The following is a 22395-nucleotide window of genomic DNA, read 5'->3' as shown; positions in this document are numbered from 1 at the left end:
ATGCAGCTTATCTGTAGCTCTGAACCTCTGATTTGGATGTCCTCAGATCTTCACATTGAGAGGTATCATATCAGATTAAAAGATCAGATTGTAAGAGATTGTAAATATTTTTTTTATATAATACAACCTGTTTTGTTATTTGTGAAGGGCAAAAGTTTGAAGACTTTGAAAGGACACAGTAACTACGTATTCTGCTGCAACTTCAATCCCCAGTCTAATCTGATTGTTTCAGGATCCGTGAGTATCATCCAATTCAGTGACACTTATTAGCCAGTATTAGTTACAAGTAATCTTGTATTACATCACTACATGTTCAGGTAATAGGCGACTATGCTTGTCGTAAAAGGCGACTAACGGGATCGGGTGGTCAGGCTCGCTGACTTGGTTGATGCATGTCATCGATCCCAATTGCGTGGCTCGATGCTCATGATATTAATCACTGGATTATCTGGTCCAGACTTGATTATTTACAGACTGCCGTCATATAGCTGGAATATTGCTGAGTGCAGCATAAAAGAACAAACCAACAACCAACATGTTCAGGGTTCCCAACACGAGAAATAAATGGCACGTTTCTGTGACACATGCTGTAGTGAGTTCAGAAGATGCTTCCAGTGGTTATGTTTGGTTTTCATATATGCCCCAGGATTAAATTCTGAACATGTATCTCCCTGGCTGCATGATGACTCAGTGGTCTGTGGCCCTCAGTTAGGGGCATGATGTCTCGGTGGTCTGTGGTGCCCTGTGGTATGTGGTATTCAGTTGGGAACATGATGGCTCACTGGTCTGTGGCACCCAGTTGGGGCATAATGGCTCAGTGGTCTGTGGCACCCAGTTGGGGCATGATGAGTCAGTGGTCTGTGGTGCCCAGTTGGGGCATGATGGCTCAGTGGTCTGTGGTGCCCAGTTGGGGCATGATGGCTCAGTGGTCTGTGGCCCTCAGTTGGGGGCATGATGACTCGGTGGTCTGTGGTGCCCTGTGGTATGTGGTATTCAGTTGGGAACATGATGGCTCAGTGGTCTGTGGCACCCAGTTTGGGCATGATGACTCAGTGGTCTGTGGCACCCAGTTGGGGCATGATGGCTCAGTGGTCTGTGGTGCCCAGTTTGGGCATGATGGCTCAGTGGTCTGTGGCCCTCAGTTGGGGGCATGATGACTCGGTGGTCTGTGGTGCCCTGTGGTATGTGGTATTCAGTTGGGAACATGATGGCTCAGTGGTCTGTGGCACCCAGTTTGGGCATGATGACTCAGTGGTCTGTGGCGCCCAGTTGGGGCATGATGACTCAGTGGTCTGTGGTGCCCAGTTGGGGGCATGATGGCTCAGTGGTCTGTGGCGCCCAGTTGGGGCATGATGGCTCACTGGTCTGTGGTGCCCAGTTGGGGCATGATGGCTCAGTGGTCTGTGGCACCCAGTTGGGGCATGATGACTCAGTGGTCTGTGGCACCCAGTTGGGGCATAATGGCTAAGTGGTCTGTGGTGCCCAGTTGGGGGCATAATGGCTCAGTGGTCTGTGGCACCCAGTTGGGGGCATAATGGCTCAGTAGTCTGTGGCACCCAGTTGGGGCATGATGGCTAAGTGGTCTGTGGCACCCAGTTGGGGACATGATGGCTCAGTGGTCTGTGGAGCTCAGTTGGGGGCATGATGGCTCAGTGGTCTGTGGCGCCCAGTTGGGGCATGATGGCTCAGTGGTCTGTGGTGCCCAGTTGGGGGCATGATGGCTCACTGGTCTGTGGTGCCCAGTTGGGGCATGATGGCTCAGTGGTCTGTGGAGCTCAGTTGGGGGCATGATGGCTCACTGGTCTGTGGTGCCCAGTTGGGGGCATGATGGCTCAGTGGTCTGTGACCCAGTTGGGGCATGATGGCTAAGTGGTCTGTGGCACCCAGTTGGGGCATGATGACTCAGTGGTCTGTGGCACCCAGTTGGGGCATAATGGCTCAGTGGTCTGTGGTGCCCAGTTGGGGGCATAATGGCTCAGTGGTCTGTGGCACCCAGTTGGGGGCATAATGGCTCAGTGGTCTGTGGCACCCAGTTGGGGCATGATGGCTCAGTGGTCTGTGGCACCCAGTTGGGGCATAATGGCTCAGTGGTCTGTGGTGCCCAGTTGGGGACATGATGGCTCAGTGGTCTGTGGAGCTCAGTTGGGGGCATGATGGCTCAGTGGTCTGTGGCGCCCAGTTTGGGGCATGATGACTCAGTTTTGGAATGATGACTCAGTTGGGGTATAATGGCTCAGTGGTCTGTGGCGCAGTTGGGGCATGATTGCTCAGTGGTCTGTGGCGCCAGGTTGGGGCATGATGGCTCAGTGGTCTGTGGCACCCAGTTGGGGCATGATGACTCAGTGGTCTGTGGCACCCAGTTGGGGCATAATGGCTCAGTGGTCTGTGGTGCCCAGTTGGGGGCATAATGGCTCAGTGGTCTGTGGCACCCAGTTGGGGGCATAATGGCTCAGTAGTCTGTGGCACCCAGTTGGGGCATGATGGCTAAGTGGTCTGTGGCGCCCAGTTGGGGCATAATGGCTCAGTGGTCTGTGGCACCCAGTTGGGGCATGATGGCTAAGTAGTCTGTGGCACCCAGTTGGGGGCATAATGACTCAGTGGTCTGTGGCACCCAGTTGGGGCATAATTGCTCAGTGGTCTGTGGCGCCCAGTTGGGGCATGATGGCTCACTGGTCTGTGGTGCCCAGTTGGGGGCATGATGGCTCAGTGGTCTGTGGCACCCAGTTGGGGCATGATGGCTAAGTGGTCTGTGGCACCCAGTTGGGGCATGATGACTCAGTGGTCTGTGGCACCCAGTTGGGGCATAATGGCTCAGTGGTCTGTGGTGCCCAGTTGGGGGCATAATGGCTCAGTGGTCTGTGGCACCCAGTTGGGGGCATAATGGCTCAGTGGTCTGTGGCACCCAGTTGGGGCATGATGGCTCAGTGGTCTGTGGCACCCAGTTGGGGCATAATGGCTCAGTGGTCTGTGGTGCCCAGTTGGGGACATGATGGCTCAGTGGTCTGTGGAGCTCAGTTGGGGGCATGATGGCTCAGTGGTCTGTGGCGCCCAGTTTGGGGCATGATGACTCAGTTTTGGAATGATGACTCAGTTGGGGTATAATGGCTCAGTGGTCTGTGGCGCAGTTGGGGCATGATTGCTCAGTGGTCTGTGGCGCCAGGTTGGGGCATGATGGCTCAGTGGTCTGTGGCACCCAGTTGGGGCATGATGACTCAGTGGTCTGTGGCACCCAGTTGGGGCATAATGGCTCAGTGGTCTGTGGTGCCCAGTTGGGGGCATAATGGCTCAGTGGTCTGTGGCACCCAGTTGGGGGCATAATGACTCAGTGGTCTGTGGCACCCAGTTGGGGCATAATTGCTCAGTGGTCTGTGGCGCCCAGTTGGGGCATGATGGCTCAGTGGTCTGTGGCGCCCAGTTTGGGGCATGATGACTCAGTTGGGGCATGATGGCTCAGTGATCTGTGTCAATCCTTTTTTCACCCTACGAAAACTGTGGAATGGTCATCATTTATTACGCCACTTTTGGCGATATACCAGCAATATCACGACGGGGGGACACCAGAAATGGGCTTCGCACATTGTACCCATGTCTGGAATCAAACCCAGGTCTTTGGCGTGACGAATGAACGCTTAAACCTCCAGGCTACCCGACCGCCCCCACTGATTAATGTAAAGCTTCATTTAGGATTGGCATCTCTGGTTGATTTAGTCATCATGCCTCGACAGCATTGATCTCACATTATCATGTACTGACAGTAAAACAGCCCGTCCCAAAACATTTGAGTCTCTTACCCTGAACTTATCTTTCATTTTCAGTAAATTTAGGTGCTAATTAGTAATATGTGATATAGTATATCACTTCAGTATATAACAAAACTGTTACATGAAGGCCTAAAGCTGTATATCTGTGTTTCAGTTTGACGAGAGTGTGAGGATATGGGATGTCAAGACCGGCAAATGTTTAAAAACATTACCTGCACATTCAGATCCTGTCACTGCTGTAAGTACTTCATTGCTTCACTGCCCTCTGGAATAAAGTATCAAAGTTGGCTAGATATTTAGCATCTTCCCGAGGCAAGAGAGTTAACTGACTAAAGTCCAGTTTCCTCCCTTGCCGAACTAGGCTGGTATTATGAAGTTAGATTTCGGTTGGACTAACGAGTCTATGCATAGTCCAATCAAAATCGCGCATCGAAATCCGGTTCGTAAAGTGTCGTGCAGATTTCGGTCGAATGCAGGATTTGCAAAGCATGTGCACAGCTAGCTCGTTGTCAACAGATATTTTCTAAATCTTTTCATGCTTTTAATCAAGGCTGTCACGTGATTTGATGCACTTCGCGATGTAAGACTCGTTTATCACAATATAGATCTTGATAATCGATCAGATCGTCTTGACTGAGCGCCACCGTTTTGTTTGAAACAAATGCAAGTGATACTAGAGGTGGAATCTGATTGGTCCATAGGAGAGGCATAGAAGGGACATAACTCGTAATAGCCACTGGTGGCGCTACGATCGAGCCCAGGAATTCCAGCCTAGTTCGGCAAGGGTGGAAACTGGACTTTTAAAGTCAGTTAACTCCCTTGCCTCGGGAAGATGGATATTTAGTGCATTTGGACATTCTAGAACACCTTCATGATTTTGGCAATTTGTGATGGTCCTCTATCATTCCAAGTTGCAAAATAATCTTTAGGATGTATTCATATTCACAAATGTTTGTTATGTTAAGTAACCATGTCGATTTCCTTTTCAGGTTCATTTCAACAGAGATGGCTCCCTTATAGTGTCAAGTAGTTACGACGGGTTATGGTAAGAAGTGTTCCCCTCCTTATTGTGTGAAGTAGTTACGACATGTTATGGGGAGACATGTTCTACCCACCTTATAGCCCATGTTACCGTGTCAAGAACTTACAAAGGGATACTGTGCGAAAAGTACCCAACAGTTTAATACTCAAAATTCACCTGAGAAGATCCGGTATAGAATAGGTCTTCAGCAACCCATGCTTTACCGTAAAAGGCGACGATGCTCATGATGTCAATCACTGGATTGTCTGGTCCAGATTCGGGGCGGTTGGGTAGCCTAGTGGTTAAAGCGTTCGCTCGTCACGCCGAAGACCCGGGTTCGATTCCCGACATAGGTACAAAGTGTGAAGCCCATTTCTGGTGTCCCCCGACGTGATTTGCTGGAATATTGCTAAAAGCGGCGTAAAACCATACTCACTCACTCTGGTCCAGATTCCATTATTTACAGGCCGCCGTCATGTAGCTGGAATATTGCTGACTGCGGCGTTAAACAACAAATAAACAAATATTAGACAAAGGATAATGTTTTGGTCACATCACAGTTTCTAGTCACAGTCCGGAAGGGACTCAACCACAAAAAAAGTATGAGAATCTGTATTTTACTCAGAAAGACCACTTTCTAAATGGCATTGTGTGTTCATAGCTTTCAGCCATGGGAGCCGTGCCAATTTACACATGTCAGAGGGGTACACAAAGTACGTGATCTAGACTACCAGTTGTCGGACTTTCATTTTTGTGGAAGCCTCGGTGGCTGAGTGTATTGGATTGCTGACTTTGTGACCTGGCGATTAGGTGCCTCACTCTGGCAGTGTGGGTTCGAATCCCGGACAGGACTCAACCCCCAAATAAGTACGAGAATCTGTACTTTACTCAGAAAGTGTTATCCCAAATATAACATTTGTTACATTTGACCACTTTCTAAATGGCATTGTGTGTTCAAACCTTAAACAAAAATAAAGGATCTATTTCTCATTGAACTTTTTTAACTCCTCTGGCAGCAATTTAAATACGACTCTTTGACGTTTTATACTGTAACTTTATAACCAGGTGAACTACAGTACTGTGGCACTTTTTTGGTTAAATGAACTTGACACCATTTAGCAGTTTATAATCTCATCTAACACAGCTGAAACAAATTGTACTCATCATACCGTAGTTATTTGAACCAACATCCAGAGGCATGGTTGGCCCAATTGTCCAAGGTGCCACGATTCGCTGTGACTTTTTCCATAGCCTTCACATCTGACCATTGTCTTTACATTCCAGTCGTATTTGGGACACAGCGTCTGGCCAGTGTTTGAAAACATTGATAGGTAAGACATTCTGTTATTTTGCCTATTTTAGATGTGTGTGTGTTTCAGAGTCTATGTAGGGGCGGTCAGGTAGCCTAGTGGTTAAAGCGTCCGCTCGTCACTCTTAAGACGCAGGTTTGACCCGACATGGGTACAATGTGTGCTGCCCATTTCTGCTGTCCCTGCCGTCCCTGCCGTGATATTGCTGGAATATTGCTAAAAGCGGCATAAAAATCACTCACTCACTCACTCACTCACTCACTCACTCACTCACTCACTCACTCACTCACTCACTCACTCACTCACTCACTCACTCACTCACTCACTCACGGACGGTTATGTTTCTATTGTTTCTGAGCAGCCCCCTATCTATGTGATGTTGTATTGCCTAGAAATTACACAGGGGCTTTATTTGATCACAACTATACATTTTCTCAACTTGGAGGTTACAGCGATGGGGTGGTGTAAACCAATTTGAGAGTGAGCTCATTGTACCAAAGACTTGATAAATGTAAACAATCCCAAAGTTCAAATTATAATGTCCCAGTCCATCTTACATACCGTATTCGACATAATAGGGCTCTTATTAGAATATTATTTTGGTGAAAAACAACAGAATTGAAAGATCGTAAATTTCGTGGTTTATGCTGACAGCCTGAAATGTTTATATACGACAGATATATTTTTTCCAGAATTTAATTTCCCATAATTAAGAATGCATATAACATACCTATTATACACAAATAAATAAGTCCTGTGTACATTGATCAATTGGAAGGGGTGCTAATTGGGATTGTTCACTAGTCAATATATTAGCAAATATCGCCGTTCGCGCTTATTAGAGCGGGGCACTTATTACGTCGAATACAGTACTTAATATATAGTTATTACGGTCTTCAGCAACCCATACTTGCTGTAAAAGGTGACTATGCTTATGTACATAAAAAAACATTATTTATAAAACTTTTTTTAATTTTTTGAAATCTCATGAATAGATGAGTGAAAAAATATTGGTTACCCAGTGAAAAATGTTATAACCCAATTTAAATAGAAACCCTAGAGTAAAAACTCAATTGCTCAAAAAGTTATCTGGAGTTCTGGTAGAGGGTGTTGCACATTATGCTTGGGTGCTCGCTATAGTTAAGAATCCTGTGAAGATCCGGGGTAGAATAAATCTTCAGCAACCCATGCTCACCGTAAAAGGCGACTATGCTTGTCGTAAAAGGCGACTTACGGGATCGGGTGGTCGATCAACTTGATTATTTACAGACTGCCGTCATATAGCTGGAATATTGCTGAGTGCGACGTTAAACAACAAACCAACCAACCAACCAACTATAGTTAAGAAGAGACAGTGATCTCTCTGTATAGGTCATGGCTTTTCGGAGGGGACATTATCAAACATGACAAACTCCAACAGCACTTGTTTAACAGTATGATGGGTGTCACAATAAATTGAAATATCAATATATTGCTATTGGTAAGCACTTAAAAAGTCAATAAATTGATTGTTTAATCAATGTCTGATCAATAGTATCGATTTCAGTTAGGAATATCGATAGTTTCGATTGTATTTACCATATCAATAAAATGCATGCAATGCTGTTCAAATTTGTATTTCTTTTGATCATGAGTGGTAGTAATTTACACATGGTAATGTGGAAGTTTCTTTTTCTAAAATTATTAGGGTAAAGAAAAAACAAATCAGTCATATCTCAAGCTTTACTTTTTATTTGTTATGGTTATCACATTCAAAGGAAACGTCAGTTCTAAGGTTTAATTCAACTCCAAAATCCATCAAAAATGATACACTGAAAACTATCGATATTTATCACAATAGTTGCTTGTAATATCAATAGTTATCGCAAAAGTGATTTCAAGACCAATAATCACCCCTAAACAGTATCAGTCCGACTGTTATTGAAAACAATTTTAATGTGGTTGTTCTTATGCAGTGTTTCAACTGAACCTCCAGGGCAAGGGACATAGTCCTAGACAGTGATTGATCTCATAATCATTGGAGGTCACATCAACCCCACGTTAATCCCAGCCAATTCAATGTTGATAAGGCTGTTTCATGCCGTGGGAACATTCAGTATGGAGTGTAAAATTAGACCTGCCAGTGGATGGTTGTAGAGGTAGTAGTAAGGCAATGAAGTTCAGGCTGTTTTATGCCTGGGGACATTGTCGATCTACAGGTGGATAATACCTGGTCTCTGGGCCAATACATCAAAAATGGGGGCATGGTTGGCCGTGTCGTCTCAGGTGCAACTATTTACTGTGCAGAGTTGCGTCCCTTGGGCATGCCAGACGCCTATGATTGTGGCTTCAAATCCTGGTTTGCCCCGATTATGTCTCTAGGTTTGTCAGCACCATACCCGTGCTCGTGGGTTTCACCAAATGATAGATGTCTGGAGACCTGCATCACTACAGGCTTTCCTCACATATTAGGCTGACACGCCGTGATATAACTGGAATACTGTTCAACTCACTCACTCACTCACTCACTCACTCACTCACTCACTCACTCACTCACATGTAAAGATTGTAACAACAGTGAAATTGTATTCTGTAACATCATCTTAATGCTAAGTTTACTTTACTGGTAGAGGCCAAGTCTAAATAAGGGTTGAAAACAAACAACCCTGCTGGACAGCATTTTCTATTCCTTTGGAGCAAAAAATGATGACTAATTCTGAAACCATAGTAGCACACTTATTACACTATTTAAATAGGTTAGGGATGGCACCACACTAAAAAACACAACAATTGAAAATGGGTTTGTTTCTTTCATGCTGTCTATTTCCATAAAGTAGCATTACAGGGTTTTGTTTAGTGAAAAAAAGTTTGAAAAAAAAGACCGCTTCCATGGTCTTGTGGTAGGGCATCCACCCAGAGAACAGAAGGTCCGGGGTTCGATCGGAGTCGGTATTCTGTGATAAGGTAGGGTATTCATGTTGAACTGTGCCATGGTATCTCAATGGGCTAGCACTATCAAATCAGCATTAGTCCAGACAAGTACAAGCAGACACAAGTACGTTTATGCACATTGCTATAATCTCGGGCGCGATGTTAAACCCCATTTCAACTCACCTTGTTGAAAAAATGACACTTTTAGATTTGACTGTGTGGTCGTTGTGTGAAGTGGTGTATTTATTCACAACTAACAATGACTATTTTAGTCGAGAGTATTAGATATGCTCCCCACACACAAAGCTGAACCTCCAGGGCAAGGGACATAGTCCTAGACAGTGATTGATCTCATAATCATTGGAGGTCACATCAACCCCACGTTAATCCCAGCCAAGTCACTGTTGATCAGGCTGTTTCATGCCGTGGGAACATTATCCATTTACTTGTACTCATATATATATAAAATTGGAGCTCTTAGAGTGATACTGCCGCCGTAAACCTGGAATATTGCTGAGTGCAGCATGAACAACAAACCAACCAAATCTTAGATTGATTATTAACAGCTCAGACATTACTGATCAGATACAAGATCCATGAAGTCCTTTCTGCAGATTCCCTGCAGCGACAATACTAAGCCAGAGCTTGGCACAATGTGTGTTACGCATTCTGGTGTCTCCTGCCGTGATATTGCGGGGATATTGCTAAAAGCATTTAAAACTACAAATGGCATGCCTGGGACTGACAAACTAGGATGAAACTAGCCATGATCTGACGGTGTTGTGCTAGAAGCTGAACCTCCAGGGCGAGGGACATAGTCCTAGACAGTGATTGATCTCAAATTCATTGGAGGTCACATCAACCCCACGTTAATCCCAGCCAAGTCAGTGTTGATCAGGCCGTTTCATGCCGTGGGAACATTATACATATACTTGTACTCATATATATATATATACAATCGAAGCTCTCAGACTGATTATCAACAGCTGGGGGCAATGACAGTGGGACAGAATAGGTCCTCAGGAAGTTTGGATATTAGGCTATAATAATAATAATGTGAATGTCTAAAGTGGGTTCAAAGTGCTAATTATTACCCAGGTCAGTGTGCACCAGAATTGTATTCTCAGCTCCCTGGGGAGTATACAACCCATGCTGCCTTATGTGAGTGAGTATGGTTTTATGCCGCTTCTAGTAATATTCCAGCAATATCATGGCGGGGAACACCAGAAATGGGCTTCACACATGTTGGGAATTTGAACCCGGGTCTTCGGCGTAACGAGCAAATGCTTAAACCACTAGGCTACCCGGCTTCCCCTGTGCCTTATGTAAGAAACAAGGAGGTTAGCAGTCACATTGCCATCTCATCCTGCCAGGTAGCCATTTACTGCTGGGTGAGGACAGCACCGATACAGGTTCAGTTGGAATCAATTTCAACTTTTAAAGTTTTCAACTTACCTAGGTCCTTAAAACACTGTCCCAAAGATAGGGATGTGATGTTGAATCCATGTGAAATACCCCAAAACAGGTCGGACATTAGACTGTAGAGCAGACACAGATATAGTTAGGACCGATTTCAAGTTCCCAAGGTTTCATTGAACTTGTCCAAGTCCTCATAAGAACTGCACCCAAGATAGGGATGTGATGATTGAATCCATGTGAAATACCCACAGAAGTGTAGAAATCTGACTCATTAGAAGCTGAACCTCCAGGGCAAGGGACATAGTCCTAGACAGTGATTGATCTCATAATCATTGGAGGTCACATGAACCCCACGTTAATCCCAGCCAAGTCACTGTTGATCAGGCTGTTTCATGCCGTGGGAACATTCTTCTGATATGACTGAGAATATCTGGTGAGACTTTGTTCACTCGAATGCCTGGCAATAAGGAAGTGTGTAATGATTTACAGTGTAGTTCTGGACCGAGACAGGTCCGATTTTTGTCCACAGCATAGTTATAGATATAGTCGGGGCCGAATTCCTGTTCCCCAAGGCTTCACTGAACTTAACCTAATCCTTAAAAAAAACAGCACAAAAGATAGGGATGTGATGATTGAGTCCGTGTGAATTACCCACAGAAGTGTAGAAATCTGACTCATAAGAAGCTGAACCTCCAGGGCAAGGGACATAGTCCTAGACAGTGATTGATCTCATAATCATTGGAGGTCACATCAACCCCACGTTAATCCCAGCCAAGTCAGTGTTGATCAGGCTGTTTCATGCCGTGGGAACATTCAATGTGAAGTTCGAACAGTAGCTTAATACAATCATGACAATGTTCCCTCACTCAATCTATAACATTTGAGAAACTGTTTCAGAAATGCTTTTCACAGTAATCTTTCTGTTTACAGATGATGATAATCCTCCGGTCTCATTTGTGAAGTTTTCTCCGAATGGAAAATATATCCTTGCAGCTACACTTGACAAGTAAGTAGTAGGTGTCGTAGTTTGCCTCTTAGTGACCAGGATCTGCTGGTCAGAGTTTCTTACATCCTCCCTGAAGGGCCGGGTTAGATTTGTCTGCAGCAAGACATGCTTGTCTCCCCTTGTGAAGATCTCGGTTAGATTTGTCTGCAGCAAGACGTGCTTGTCTTCCACCTTGAAGATCCAGGTTAGAAATAGTCTGCAGCAATACATGCTTGTCTCCCCTCGTGAAGATCTCGGTTAGAAATAATCTGCAGCAAGACATGCTTGTCTCCCCTCGTGAAGATCTCGGTTAGAAATAGTCTGCAGCAAGACATGCTTGTCTCCCCTCGTGAAGATCTCGGTTAGAAATAGTCTGCAGCAAGACATGCTTGTCTCCCCTCGTGAAGATCTCGGTTAGAAATAGTCTGCAGCAATACATGCTTGTCTCCCCTCGTGAAGATCTCGGTTAGAAATAGTCTGCAGCAAGACATGCTTGTCTCCCCTTGTGAAGATCTCGGTTAGAAATAGTCTGCAGCAATACATGCTTGTCTCCCCTTGTGAAGATCTCGGTTAGAAATAATCTGCAGCAAGACATGCTTGTCTCCCCTCGTGAAGATCTCGGTTAGAAATAGTCTGCAGCAAGACATGCTTGTCTCCCCTCGTGAAGATCTCGCTTAGAAATAGTCTGCAGCAATACATGCTTGTCTCCCCTCGTGAAGATCTCGGTTAGAAATAGTCTGCAGCAAGACATGCTTGTCTCCCCTCGTGAAGATCTCGGTTAGAAATAGTCTGCAGCAAGACATGCTTGTCTCCCCTCGTGAAGATCTCGGTTAGAAATAGTCTGCAGCAATACATGCTTGTCTCCCCTCGTGAAGATCTCGGTTAGAAATAGTCTGCAGCAAGACATGCTTGTCTCCCCTCGTGAAGATCTCGGTTAGAAATAGTCTGCAGCAAGACATGCTTGTCTCGCCTCGTGAAGATCTCGGTTAGAAATAGTCTGCAGCAATACATGCTTGTCTCCCTTCGTGAAGATCTCGGTTAGAATTGGTTTCTGCAACCCAGACTTGTAGCGGGATCGTGTGGTCGGGCTCACAGACTTTGTTGATGGATGTCATTGTAATATGTTGATCTGTTCTCTTGATGCCAATCACTGGACTCCGTGTTCCATACCCAATTATTTACAGACCGCCGTCACATAGCTTGAATATTACTTAGTGATTTTGACACAAAAAGCTGTATATAGGTCAATGGCCTGGACCCAAGAAATGTTATGAATCAATGGCAAAAGTCAAGACTCAAATAAACAAAAATGGCAGACAAACCATATAAACAAGTCAATGCAATACAACTCCTATATTGCTGGCCAATGAATGTTGTGATAAGTCATTATAGCCCCTGACAGCATTTCCCAATGATACAGAAAGTATGATGCGAAGACGCGCGTACTGCTCAGAATTTCATTTATGATTTTTGATGGCTGTGCATTGTTTTATTAAACTAATACTGTAAGTAGGGCTAATCCTTACTATTTACTTTTTAAAATCATGAAATTATGAAACACACAACGCCGTACTTAGCATTTCAATCAATAGTCTGACAATTAAACACACCATCTGTCAAGCTGAAAATTTATCGGTCTTTGACCGGCGACTGACGGCCATCTGAAACCTTGTTACTGCATGCGGTGATATACAACAATCAAATTATAGCTGTCTGACAATGTTTAATGTGAGCTTTTGTCTTTCAGCACATTAAAATTATGGGACTACAGTAAAGGGAAGGTTAGTAAACAGTCAAGGACAACGTTTTCTTTCATTTTGTGCTTCAGGACACATTTATAGGGAAAGAATGATTACAGTAACAACATTAGAAATTGGCACTAGTCCTGTGGTCCTTGCCGAACTGCCCAATAGTTAAGGTATCATAAGGACTAGTAGAAATTTGCCATTTTTAAGGGTTTTGCTATATGTTATCATTATAAGGACTAGTAGACTAAAATTGTTAGTTTCTACCGCTGAGTAACCTGAAGTTATGATTAAGACAGTAAAAAATGTTTGTTATTTAGCATGTCACACCCTACTCAAAAAAACATCTTAAACTTATTTTCAGTAGTATATATTTATAAAGACACCAGAAATGAAATGTGATCTCAGAAAATTTCTGTTTATTAATTTCTAAAGATTCAACTTTGGACCCGCCAAACCTCAGAAAACGTTACAAAAAGTGTTATCACAGGTGTTATAGTCCACAATGTTGTCATTTGTTTTCTGATGGTGTTTTTAATTTTCAAAGGTGGGGCTAGGGTTCTGCTCTTTGAATGTGGTCTCCATCCCCTGTAATTATTTAATAAAATGATGATTTTACTGTTGTGTTCATGATAGTCCAACTCAAGGTTTATTCTGTATAATTTGTTCTGACTGTCAGCGAGTTTGTGTCTGTCTGATCCAGATATCTCTTACTTTGTTGCAGTGTCTAAAGACATACGTCGGTCATAAGAACGAGAAGTACTGTATATTTGCCAACTTCTCAGTAACAGGGGGAAAGGTATGTGGAAAATTAGATGTCAGGAGTTTCTTACCTATGCTTATGAGCGCCATTCAAGGGTGGATCATTCGGTGGATCGCGATATTTTGCTTCCTGATACAAGTATCGATCTTAGTTGCACACTAAGTACAAAATATTGAATCTTACCTTAAATGGATTCTTTAATGTTTCACCAAACACTAATTAGTAGTGAAAATTAGTAGTGAAAACGTAAATAGTTTCATCCGTTGCGTCATACTTGACACTGCCAGTTGTAAGTCGTCAGTGTGCCAGGTATTTGACTATCCTGTCTATGAAAAAGATGGCTTACACACCACAGATAAGAGCACCTACAAGTATCGTGATACGTATCGGATCGTGAACAAGGTATCGTGATACGTATCGGATCGCACAGTTGGTGTATTTTATCATCCAAAACTGGCTCCCACAGGAGATATCGCTTGGGTGAGATCAAGCGATATCTACATTGTAGATATCTCTGCAATGAAATTGCATCACAATACTTTGCAGACCATTGTGACGTCATTGGTTACCATGACGTCACAATCAAATGACATCACTAATGGCACTGCTACTGAAGCTGTTAGCAGTACTTTTTACACTTAAGACACTGCTTATTACTGTCTACAAACTGAAAGAGTTGCAAGAAAGATGTTGGATGATAAATAGAATCTCACCCTTGTGTCTTTTGATATCAACTCGTGTTGATAAATTTGATATCAAAAGACACACGAGTGAGATTCTCTATGTCCCAGCCCTAGTGCTATGTCTTTATAATAACCTGTGGTATAGGTGTATATTCACCAGTTGTTTATCTAATCCCCAGTGGATCGTGTCGGGCTCGGAAGACAATATGGTGTACATCTGGAATCTGCAGACAAAAGAAATCGTCCAGAAGCTCCAGGGACACACAGGTAACCATGGCAATGATGGCAACATCTCTACTTTGTGGAACATACGGTAGGGGTATAACAGGACATGATGTCCTGACTGATGTTTCGAGGTTTGGTGCAGCTGTGAATATCATGAGTGTATTTGTGAGGTGAAAGAGGTTTTCTTTGCCTCCTGTATCAAGGATTCATGTAGTGTTTTGAGCATTCAGTGAGTAAGATGATGACATCATGCGTGTCATTTGAATGTTTTGTTTTGTTGTCTTCCAAAGTTTAGCCAGAGTTTTTCTGGTTAATTGGAGGTGGACTTCTTAAACAAAACAGAAATGAGTTTCAATTTGAGGTCTGATTACTCCTTGTGCCAAACAAACTTCCCAGGCCTTGATAACACCGTGTGAAGCATCAGGGTTGGATGCATGTGCAGATGAGGTGAGGGTATTTGAAGGGTTGATGTGAGTATTTCTAGACTTGGAGGATGAGATTGGGCATTTCAGCATTAGAAATTGGCACTTGTCTTATAGTCCTCATCAAACTACTCAATAGTTAAGGTATCATAAGGACGAGTAGCAATTTGCCACTTTTACAGGTTTGGCTATATGTTATCATTTTAAGGACTAGTGGTCTAAAACTGTTAGTTTCTAATAGGGTATTTCAAGGCTTAGGGTATGTGACAGGGAATTTCGAGGCTTAGGGTATGTGATAGGGTATTTCGAGGCTTAGTGGATGTTATAGGGATTTTGAGGCTTGGTGGATGTGATAGGGTATTTCGCGGCTGAGGGTATGTGATAGGGTGTCTCTAGGCTAGGTGGATGTGATAGGATGTTGCGGGGTTTGGTGCAGCTGTGAATATCATGAGTGTATTTGTGAGGTGAAAGAGGTTTTCTTTGCCTCCTGTATCAAGGATTCATGTAGTGTTTTGAGCATTCAGTGAGTAACATGATGACATCATGCGTGTCATTTGAATGTTTTGTTTTGTTGTCTTCCAAAGTTTAGCCAGAGTTTTTCTGGTTAATTGGAGGTGGACTTCTTAAACAAAACAGAAATGAGTTTCAATTTGAGGTCTGATTACTCCTTGTGCCAAACAAACTTCTCAGGCCTTGATAACATCGTGTGAAGCATCAGGGTTTGATGCATCTGCAGATCAGGTGAGGGTATTTGAAGGGTTGATGTGAGTATTTCTAGACTTGGAGGATGAGATTGGGTATTTCAGCATTAGAAATTGGCACTTGTCCTATAGTCCTCATCAAACTACCCAATAGTTAAGGTATCATAAGGACGAGTAGCAATTTGCCATTTTGACAGGTTTGGCTATATGTTATCATTTGAGGACTAGTGGTCTGAAACTAATGCTGTATTTTGAGGCTTGGTGGATGTGATGGGGACTTTTCTAGACTTAGTGGATTTGATAGGGTATTTCGAGGCTTAGGGTATGTGACAGGGAATTTCATGGTTTAGGGTATGCGATAGGGAATTTCAAGGCTTAGTGGATGTGATAGGGTATTTCGTGGCTGAGGGTATGTGATAGGGTTTTTCGAGGCTTAGTGGATGCGATAGGGAATTTCGCGGCTGAGGGTATGTGATAGGGTATTTCGAGGCTTAGTGGATGTGATAGGGTATTTTGAGGCTTGGTGGATGTGATAGGGTATTTCGCAGCTGAGGGTATGTGATAGGGTGTCTCTAGGCTTGTTGGATGTAATAGAATGTTTCGAGGTTTGGTGCAGCTTTGAATAACATAAGTGTATTTGCGAGGTGAAAGAGGTTTTCTTTGTGTCCTGTATCAAGGATTCATGAAGTGTTTTGAGCATTCAGTGAGTAACATGATGACATCATGCGTGTCATTTGAATGTTTTGTTTTGTTGTCTTCCAAAGTTTAGCCAGAGTTTTTCTGGTTAATTGGAGGTGGACTTCTTAAACAAAACAGAAATGAGTTTCAATTTGAGGTCTGATTACTCCTAGTGCCAAACATGCTTCCCTGGACTTAATAATATCGTGTGAAGCATCTTTGAGAATCATCAGGGTTGGATGCATGTGCAGATGAGGTGAGGGTATTTGAAGTGTTGATGTGAGTATTTCTAGATTTGGAGGATGAGATGGGGTATTTCTAGAGTTGATGTGAGTATTTGAAGGGTTGATGTGAGTATTTCTAGACTTGGAGGATGAGATGGGGTATTTCTAGAGTTGATGTGAGTATTTGAAGGGTTGATGTGAGTATTTCTAGACTTGGAGGATGAGATGGGGTATTTCTAGAGTTGATGCAAGTATTTGAAGGGTTGATGCAAATATTTCTAAGCTTGGAGGATGAGATGGGGGTATTAGCAAAGCAGAAATGAGTTTCAATTTGAGGTTTGATTACTCCTTGTGCCAAACAAGCTTCCCAGGCCTTGATAACAACGTGTAAAGATTCTTTGAGAACAATCAAGGTTTGAGGCATGTATAGACGGGATAACCTGCCCCATCTCGTCAATCTGCTCACACAACACTGAGCAGTCCAGATATATGCCAGCCTTATAAAACATCTGCTAGATAAACACACTACTACAACCTGCCTTGTCACTACAACAATACATGCATCTATACTTTAAAACACACTGACTGACACTGAGTAACCTATTCATCACGCCTCTTCCAACTCATAACAAATAATACCTGCAAAAGTAGCTTTGATCATTGTTAATATCATTAACAGGGCTTCGCAAAACTTTCCAGATGCCGTTATGGCTATGGTTCGCCACTCACAATGATTTCATGGTGCAAAATGATTTCAGATTTACAGTATTTCTAGGCTTAGTAAATATTATAGGATATTAAAGTAGTGTTTTGAGCATTCAGTGAGTAACATGATGACATCATGCGTGTCATTTGAATGTTTTGTTTTGTTGTCTTCCAAAGTTTAGCCAGAGTTTTTCTGGTTAATTGGAGGTGGACTTCTTAAGCAAAGCAGAAATGAGTTTCAATTTGAGGTCTGATTACTCCTTATGCCAAACAGGCTTCCCAGGCCTTGATAACATCGTGTGAAGCATCAGGGTTTGATGCATCTGCAGATGAGGTGAGGGTATTGTAGGGTTGATGCAAGTATTTGTAGGCTTGGAGGATGTGATAGGGCATTTCAGCATTAGAAATTGGCACTTGTCCTACAGTCCTCATCAAACTACCCAATAGTTAAGGTATCATAAGGACGAGTAGCAATTTGCCATTGTTACAGGTTTGGCTATATGTTATCGTTTTAAGGACTAGTGGTCTAAAACGGTTAGTTTCTAATGCTGTATTTTGAGGCTTGGTGGATGTGATGGGGACTTTTCTAGACTTAGTGGATTTGATAGGGTATTTTGAGGCTTGTTGGATGTGATAGGGTATTTGGAGGCTGAGGGTATGTGATAGGGTGTCTAGGCTTGTTGGATGTGATGGGATGTTTCGAGGTTTGGTGCAGCTGTGAATACCATGGGTATAATTGTGAGGTGAAAGAGGTTTTCTTTGCGTCCTGTATCAAGGATTAATGTAGTGTTTTGAGCATTCAGTGAGTAACATGATGACATCATGCGTGTCATTTGAATGTTTTGTTTTGTTGTCTTCCAAAGTTAAGCCAGAGTTTTTCTGGTTAATTGGAGGTGGACTTCTTAAACAAAACAGAAATGAGTTTCAATTTGAGGTCTGATTACTCCTTGTGCTAAACAAACTTCCCAGGCCTTGATAACATCGTGTGAAGCATCAGAGTTTGATGCATCTGCAGATGACGTGAGGGTATTTGAAGGGTTGATGCAAGTATTTGTAGGCTTGGAGGATGTGATAGGGCATTTCAGCATTAGAAATTGGCACTTGTCCTATAGTCCTCATCAAACTACCCAATAGTTAAGGGATCATAAGGACGAGTAGCAATTTTCCATTTTGACAGGTTTGGCTATATGTTATCATTTGAGGACTAGTGGTCTGAAACTAATGCTGTATTTTGAGGCTTGGTGGATGTGATGGGGACTTTTCTAGACTTAGTGGATTTGATAGGGTATTTCGAGGCTTAGGGTATGTGACAGGGAATTTCATGGTTTAGGGTATGCGATAGGGAATTTCGAGGCTTAGTGGATGTGATAGGGTATTTCGAGGCTTAGGGTATGTGACAGGGAATTTCATGGTTTAGGGTATGCGATAGGGAATTTCGAGGCTTAGTGGATGTGATAGGGTATTTCGAGGCTTAGGGTATGTGACAGGGAATTTCATGGTTTAGGGTATGCGATAGGGAATTTCGAGGCTTAGTGGATGTGATAGGGTATTTCGTGTCTGAGGGTATGTGATAGGGTATTTCGAGGCTTAGTGGATGTGATAGGGTATTTCGAGGCTGAGGGTATGTGATAGGGTATTTGAGGCTTGTTGGATGTGATAGGGTAATTTGAGGCTTGGTGGATGTGATAGGGTATTTCGCAGCTGAGGGTATGTGATAGGATGTCTCTAGGCTTGTTGGATGTGATAGGATTTTTTGTGGTTTGTGCAGCTGTGAATAACATGAGTGTATTTGTGAGTCGAAAGAGGTTTTCTTTGCCTCCTGTATCTAGGATTCATGTAGTGTTTTGAGCATTCAGTGAGTAACATGATGACATCATGCGTGTCATTTGAATGTTTTGTTTTGTTGTCTTCCAAAGTTTAGCCAGAGTTTTTCTGGTTAATTGGAGGTGGACTTCTTAAGCAAAATAGAAATGAGTTTCAATTTGAGGTCTGATTACTCCTTGTGCCAAACAAACTTCTCAGGCCTTGATAACATCATGTGAAGCATCAGTGTTTGATGCATCTGCAGATGAGGTGAGGGTATTGTAGGGTTGATGTGAGTAGCTGTAGGGTAGGGTTGATGTGAGTATTTGAAGGGTTGATGTGAGTAGCTGTAGGGTTGATGTGAGTATTTGTAGGGTTGATGTGAGTATTTGAAGGGTTGATGTGAGTATTTGTAGGGTTGATGTGAGTATTTGTAGGGTTGATGTGAGTATTTGTAGGGTTGATATGAGTATTTGTAGAGCTGATGTTGTCGTGTTGGTTCGAGAGCTTTATGGGACTCGAAAATACCGTGATACTTCCACAAGAAAGTGTGATGGCAAATGATCATGATGTAACTGTCATCGTGGAGTTTGGCAAGGTTGACGGAATGTCCGTATATAATTTCAAAATAAGTTTGATTTGCTAATCGAATACGCAGGGTTAATTCACAATATTTTGATGATACGCACCAGTTTTATTTTTGTAGCGTGTCTCTTATGTTCGTTGCGTATTTGATACGCTTGAATTTTATTTCACTGCATATTTCTGCATTTCTGATGCGCATTTTACGCAGATACGCAGCTTATCTGGAGCTCTGTAAGTATTGACTCATTTTGTTGTTTTCAGATGTGGTGTTGTGTTGTGCCTGCCACCCAACGGAAAACATCATCGCATCAGCTGCGCTGGAAAATGACAAAACAATAAAGCTATGGCGGAGTGATGTGTAATAAAGGGACACTTTTCTACCGAGTTGAACATATAATATGGCAGCAAGACAATTGTACCACCATCATCAGACCTGCCTGCTCATCGCCCTGTGTGGGTGGATTATCTCCCTTGCCACACAGACTCCTCACAGATGCAAAGGTTATTTGTCAGAAGAGTTTGAGATCGTACTGCTGTTCAAATTTTTCCAGTCATCTTAATTCCTCTCCAATTTCACATGGCTAATCTGCCAGAATTGGGGATCAGGTGGGCACAATGGCTGCAGAGTTGTGGTTGTATGGCCATGGTTGATATAGCATGTTATAACCTAATTCCTTGTGGCCAACCGGCTCTGGTTGATACAGAATGTTCTAACCAGTTTTCTCGAGACATGATGTACTTTGTCATGAGCTCAACTCCCAGGAACATTTTGACTTATGTTATTTACAACTGAAAGTGAACCCCATGATCAGGTGCTCTTGTTTTTACTTGCCACAAGGCATCAAATCGCTCGTCTCTACTCAACTTTGTCCTTGGGGATATTGTCATCAACAGCCAGCACACTGAGGTGAAAAATAATTGGTTTGAGACAAACCTGAGCGGAAGTTGAGTGAGGTGTATTCCTCCTGTACTGTACTGCCTGCTGGAGCTCACTCTTAATAGTCTTGCTGAGAACTCGCACAAATAACCAACTCTAAGCATGTCTAAGCTGTCTCAAACATAAAATCATGATAAATTAATTCAGATATGCCAGACCTCTGTTTGTGAGAGGTCCATCTGATCAGAGTCTATGATCTTTTGTCAATGTCCAAATGATGCCTCTAAACCAGCAGTCACTGTTATAACTGCTTCCATACTTCCCTAGGAAATATCCACCGTATCATGCCGACCATGGCCCACTTGCACTCAGAGATTGTGGTACTGGGACCTGTGTCCCCAATATGAAATGGGTTTAATATGTCAACCAACCAACCAGAGATTTCTCATTGCAAATTCTACTTTTAACTCAAGTTCTGATATATTTTCAGAAGAGCTACCGTTTTTTCATCCCACAAACATTTTTTACTCCTAAATTAATTGATTCATCTTTTTTTTCCTTTGTCAAAAAAACGTAAGGATGACAGTGACTAAACTGGTCCTTAGACCTTGTGATGTTGATGAAGAGACAGAGCTCAGTTTACTGAGGCAACAGCCTTCATACATTCTACCAGTATCCATTTCCTGGTGGCAAGTGAGTCAGCAATATATGATGAACTTGTTTTGATAGATAAAGATACTACATAAGTTTTGTGTCATCTATGTGATGGGTTTGATGCCGGTTCGCCCTGATGTGTCTATAGGTTTGTCCGCACCCCACCCATGTTCCTGGGGTTCACAAAAAGTGGTAATTGTTCATAGGGCCATGGGGGGGGGGGGGGGGCAGTCGTCTAAGGCGCCGCGATTCGTTGTGCAGAGTTGCGTCCCTTGGGCACGCCAGAAACCTATCATTGTGGGTACGAATCCCGGTTCGCCCCAATTATGTTTCTAGGTTTGTCAGCTCCATACCCGTGCTGGTGGGTTTCACGGAAGTGGTAAACGTCTGAGACCTGCATCACTCCGGGCTTTCCTCCCACATTAAGCTAACACGCTGCGATATAACTGGAATACTGTTAAAAGCGGTGTTAAACCGAACTCACTAACTCACTCACAGGGCCATGGTAAAACTGAAATACTGTTCAAAGCAGCTTTATGCTCATCACTCTATATTATGAGAGTGAGTGAGTATGGTTTAACGCTGTTTTTAGCAATATTCCAGCAATATCGAGGCGGGGCACACCAAAAGTGGTTAACTTCTGAGGCCTGTATCACTTCGGGCTGTCCTCCCACATCAAACCTTAAATCCCCGTGATATAACTGGAATATGTTTAAAAGTGGTGTTGGACCCATCTCGCTTGCTCGGTCAATGGTTCTTGCTACGTCGCTGGATATGGCTGGAATGTTGCATGTGCGAATCAAGAGTTTATGTGTTAACTCCACCCTCAGCCAAGTCACTTCCTGACGTGTAGACGACTACCTTTTGCAAACTCCTGGATCCGCCCGTGTTGCCATAAGTGGCATTAAACTAAGGGATTCAGTG

At 43.2% G+C, this 22395-nt stretch overlaps 1 protein-coding gene across 3 annotated transcripts in view; it reads left to right on the top strand.

Moving 5' to 3' along the window:
* The window catches only part of LOC124138356 (WD repeat-containing protein 5), a 30453-nt gene extending 8677 nt beyond the window's left edge, over positions 1–21776 (top strand). For 2 of the 3 annotated variants that reach the window (XM_046504960.2, XM_046504959.2), the window contains exons 6-14: positions 148–237; positions 3916–3999; positions 4751–4806; positions 6067–6113; positions 11352–11427; positions 13154–13187; positions 13876–13950; positions 14777–14864; positions 20202–21776. In XM_046504960.2, coding sequence (XP_046360916.1) covers positions 148–237; positions 3916–3999; positions 4751–4806; positions 6067–6113; positions 11352–11427; positions 13154–13187; positions 13876–13950; positions 14777–14864; positions 20202–20302 — 651 coding nt within the window. In that variant the 3' untranslated portion in view covers positions 20303–21776. The remainder of the gene's footprint in view (positions 1–147; positions 238–3915; positions 4000–4750; positions 4807–6066; positions 6114–11351; positions 11428–13153; positions 13188–13875; positions 13951–14776; positions 14865–20201) is intronic. The other variant, XM_046504958.2, reaches the window with a different exon arrangement.
* Positions 21777–22395: the final 619 nt, after the last annotated feature.

Source organism: Haliotis rufescens, unplaced genomic scaffold, assembly GCF_023055435.1.
Source record: "Haliotis rufescens isolate VD_foot unplaced genomic scaffold, xgHalRufe1.0.p SCAF_8, whole genome shotgun sequence".
Classification (NCBI taxonomy): Eukaryota; Metazoa; Mollusca; class Gastropoda; order Lepetellida; family Haliotidae; genus Haliotis; species Haliotis rufescens.
This window is presented reverse-complemented; position numbering and strand designations above follow the sequence as displayed.